General features: G+C 50.3%; 1 protein-coding gene across 1 annotated transcript in view; it reads left to right on the forward strand.

Annotated features, from left to right (window-relative positions):
• Nucleotides 1-4024, forward strand: part of HMGCL (3-hydroxy-3-methylglutaryl-CoA lyase) — a 4442-nt gene extending 418 nt beyond the window's left edge. The window contains 8 exon segments of the mRNA XM_057383766.1: nt 1-63; nt 262-369; nt 733-828; nt 1350-1498; nt 1832-1895; nt 2582-2770; nt 3014-3139; nt 3391-4024. The exon segment at nt 1-63 is cut by the window's left edge and continues 1 nt beyond it. Coding sequence (XP_057239749.1) covers nt 1-63; nt 262-369; nt 733-828; nt 1350-1498; nt 1832-1895; nt 2582-2770; nt 3014-3139; nt 3391-3492 — 897 coding nt within the window. The 3' untranslated portion in view covers nt 3493-4024.
• The last annotated feature ends 538 nt before the right edge of the window (nt 4025-4562 follow it).

Raw genomic sequence — 4562 nt, forward strand, 5'->3', positions numbered from 1 at the left:
GCGTACCCGAAGCGAGTGAAGGTGGTGGAGGTGGGACCCCGCGATGGGCTCCAGAACGAGAAGGTACCGGCGGGTCCGGGCTCCCTGCCCTCCCGGTTGGAGGATTCTCCCACCAAACCCCCAAATGTCTCTCTGTGCCCACTAACGGGGCTTTATTTTAATTTAAACGCTGCTTTTCTGATGTTAATTTTTTTTCCCAGTGATGGAAATGTTCATTGTGGCAATAATAACTTTAGGTAATTTTGATTTTCTTCTTCTTAGAATGTTGTACCCACGCCAGTGAAGATCAGTTTAATCAACATGCTGTCAGARACGGGGCTGCAGGTGATAGAGGCCACCAGCTTCGTGTCCCCCAAGTGGGTTCCTCAGGTCAGTGTTCAGACAGGATTTACAGAGGTGTGTTCTCAAAGTTCTCAAATCCAATGGTTCTGCTTGCTCCAAAATCCCTGTTACTGGGCAGGAGCCAGCAGAGGAGTTGTAATATCCCTGAGCTTCCCTTTGGACCCTGGGAAAGAGCAAAGGGACAAGCAGGTCACACACACACAGAGCTGTTGTGTACATTGGCCTGGCTGGGTGACCCCTGACCCCTCACAGTGTGCAATCTGTTTGCTTTTAGAGGCTCTGATCTCTAAATATTTCTGCTCCCATTATAGAAAAAATGTAATTATGTTTTTCTGCCTGGCAGAAGTGGCAGTTGTCACCCTTACAGCCGTTTCCTGGTTTGCTTTGCAGATGGCTGATCACACCGAGGTCATGCAGGGGATTAATAAATTACCTGGGATCAGTTACCCTGTGCTGACTCCAAACCTGAAGGGATTCCAGGCAGCGGTAAGGGCTGAGAACACCTCAATATCCACATTGTGGTGTTTTCAATCCCACCTCATCCTTTGCTGCTTCATCTTTTCATGACAAACTTGAATGCGTGGATTTTGCTGCAGAATGAACTGAGGGAAGAACTGGGTTATTTGGGGGAAAAATGTTTTTATTACATGAGAGAAGTGTAGTTGGAGATTGTGGAAGATTATAGAGTCATTGGGGTTGGAAAAGAGCTCCRAGATCTTTAAGTCTAAATAAGCAAGGCAGATTTATTTAGGACTGGAAAAGACTCTGTAAAGGGAAGTGTTTTATGGGGCTGGTTTGAGAAATCTCAACCAAGAGAYGCTGTTGAAACCCTTGAGTTAACACTTGGCCATGAAATCATGAAGTTGTGGCTCTGTTTGTCATTTCCCTCACAAGAAAAATCACCTGGCTTTGATTTAAGGACAGTTAAGGGTTGGACCCGCTSATCTCAGGGGTCTTTTCCACCCTCAATGGTCCTGGGATTACAATTTGGGATTTTTTATTTGCAGGTGGCAGCAGGGGCCAAAGAGGTGTCGATCTTTGGGGCAGCATCTGAGATGTTCACCAAGAAAAACATCAACTGTTCCATAGAGGAGAGTCTGGAGAGGTTTGACGAGGTCATGAAGGCAGCAAAGGCAGCCARCATTCCTGTCAGGGGGTAAGGAATTCCTCTTGGAATTCACCCATATCATAATCATTCATTCTGGAATGATCCAGAGTCATTTTGGACCTGATTTTCTTGGCAAACATCCCACATGGAAATGCACAGATCCCAAACCCAGCAGCCCTGTGGGCTCACCTTGGCAAGATTTTCACACCCATGAAAGAAGGAGTTGTTGCCATCCTGTGGCCTTTAGCCACTGGACTTTTGGAATATAAAATTAATTCTCCCATCCCATAGACATGGAAGATTCACCAGTCCTGATTGATTTTTCCAGTAGAATCCCACTTCTTTTCCAGCTAAAAATGTGTGGGTTTTTTTTAACCACAGATACGTTTCCTGTGTCCTCGGATGTCCCTATGAAGGGAAGATTTCTGCAGCTAAAGTTGCAGAGGTGAGTCAATAATGAACACAACCAGAATTCCTGAGAGGGTTTTGTCTCATTTTTGGGGGTGTGGAGTGGGCTCTGGGGGCTGTGTCAGACTATTTAACCAAAGGGGAGATTCCAGGTTCTCTGTGGTTCCTGGAGAACAACACCTGGGTTCAAGTTCTTGTTCCTTTTAATGAAATCCCTTAAAAACCCCACAAAAAATAACCAATGGATTTGCATCCAGCTGAGATTCCAGCGTTTCAGTTGGCCTGCCTTGGCTTTTGGGCACCCTCTTGAGGTTTGCCAATGTCCATTTAGAAAAACATACGTGTATATATATATATATATATATATATGTATAAAAAGAATAAAATAATAATTCAGCAATAAACATGGAAAAGGATCTGGAGTGGTTCAGAGCAGCCGTTTCTGGGGAGATCCTGGCTTGGGAATTGATGCCATCCCATGGGGAGCGGGTTTGCTCCGGGGATGTAGCAGCACACGATGTGTTGAGTCCAGCCAAAATGGACAGAGGAGTTCAGGGAGCTTTTAACCCCAAAAAAGAGTGGGAATTCAGTGTCCAGCAGGAATTCAGCTCAAGGGAAGGGAAGGGAAGGGAAGGGAAGGGAAGGGAAGGGAAGGGAAGGGAAGGGAAGGGAAGGGAAGGGAAGGGAAGGATGTCCCCCTCATGCCATGCTGGCTTTGCCCAGGTCTCCAAGAAGATGTACTCCATGGGCTGCTACGAGATCTCCCTGGGGGACACCATCGGCGTGGGCACCCCGGGCAGCATGAGGGAGATGCTGACAGCGGTCATGAAGGAGGTGCCCGTGGGGGCTCTGGCTGTGCACTGCCAYGACACCTATGGCCAGGCTCTGGCCAACATCCTGCTGGCTCTGCAGGTAGGATTCCTGCTCTGCATCACAGACTCACAGAATGCTTGGGTTGGAAGGACCTTAAAGCTCAGCTTTAAAGCAGGGACATCTCCCACTATCCCAGGCTGATCCAAGCCCTGCCCAGCCTGGCCTGGGACCCTTCCAGGGATGGGGCAGGCACACAAATGAAGCATCTTCCCTCGGGTTTTTTTCGGGGAATTGCAGATTCAGTCCTTGCAGAGCAGCCCCTGACTCTGGCTCTGTTTGCAGATGGGGGTGAGCGTGGTGGACGCTTCTGTCGCCGGCCTTGGAGGSTGTCCCTATGCCCAGGGAGCCTCGGGGAACGTGGCCACGGAGGATTTGGTGTACATGCTCAACGGGCTGGGCATCCACACGGTGAGTGGGAGCTGCCTGGGGGAGAGACTTTACAAAAAGGAATGGCTTCCCATTCCAGAGAGCACTGTTAGATGGGATATTGGGAAAAAAAATAAAATAATCCCTGGGAGGGTGGGGAGGCCCTGGCACAGCATGCCCAGAGCAGCTGTGGCTGCCCCAGGATCCCTGGAAATGTCCAAGGACAGGGCTTGGAGCAGCCTGGGATGGTGGGAAATGCCCCTCAAGGCGTTTCCTGTGCTTTTCCCATGCAGGGGGTGGATCTCCAGAAGCTGATGGACACAGGCACCTTCATTTGCAACGCTCTGAACAGAAGAACCAATTCCAAGGTGTCTCAGGCATCCTGCAGGCTGTGACACTGAGTGGGATTTCTCCTTGGAACAAGAAGAAGCTGAGGATCTGGCACTGGCTGGGGTTCCTCTCTGATCTCYCGAGCTCCTTCCCAGCTCAGCATTTGAGAAGAAACTCAAAATCCACCAGAATTATGAAGACACGAAAGAATGTTATATAATATTGTATTCTGTTGGACCTTGAGCACATCACCATTTGCCTTAGAGAAGGGAGGGCGTGGAGAGGCTGAGRAAAGCTCTGAGCAGAGCAGCACCCAGCAATCCTGTCTGCAGAGCAAAGGACAAAGCACAGATTTTGCAGTTAGAGCRCTTCTCCAGGTCAGGCTTTGCCCTTTTCCCTCTCCAAATGTTAAGGCTGAGTCCAAATCCTCCCCTCGTGCCCCGGGTGTCACCCTGGGGCCACCTCAGCGCTTCGGGATTGTGCTACTGGACTGTGTATCTGTTGTAAGATACCTCTAAATACCAGCAGCAATAAACATTTTATTTAATAGTCTAAACTATTAAAAATTGGATTCGGCTGAACCAGCCTAAGAGCTTTGCTGCTGGTTTGGTTTGAAGTGTGTGGGAATGGTGCATCATGGAGGGTTGGGGAATTCCTGACACCCCCAGAGAGCAGAGAGTGTGAAACACCCCTGCTCCTCGGGTGAACAGGTCCTTGTGARCCCCCCTCAGCTCTTTTATTTCAAWTAATTTATTGAAYAATTTATTTGTGAGGCTGGAGATGAGCACAGGAGCCTTGTCCTGGGGTGGGGCGGGTTTGTGGCTGCTTTCTCTGCGTACGGCGCCGCCCGTCCACATCACTTCAATAAACCGTAACAATTAACAAACCTTCCCTAATGAACGCCMCAGAAATGGGGCGGAATCGGGCAATAAACCCGGGATTGGGACAGCGGCGTCCTCCCGCCGCCAGGGGGCGCTGCGGCCCCGTGACCCCGCCCTCTGCGCGCTTTTTGGCCACGCCGGCGCTCCGTAGCCGTGACACGTTTCCATGGAGGAGCCGCGCGCGTGGCGCCGGGGGCGGGGCCAAGGCCGGGTCTTAAAGGGACCGCGCCCCCAACGGGGCTGAGCGGGAGCGG

This window comes from Malurus melanocephalus, unplaced genomic scaffold (genome assembly GCF_030028575.1).
Source record: "Malurus melanocephalus ecotype Western Australia unplaced genomic scaffold, MMel_1.1 scaffold_658, whole genome shotgun sequence".
NCBI lineage: Eukaryota > Metazoa > Chordata > Aves > Passeriformes > Maluridae > Malurus > Malurus melanocephalus.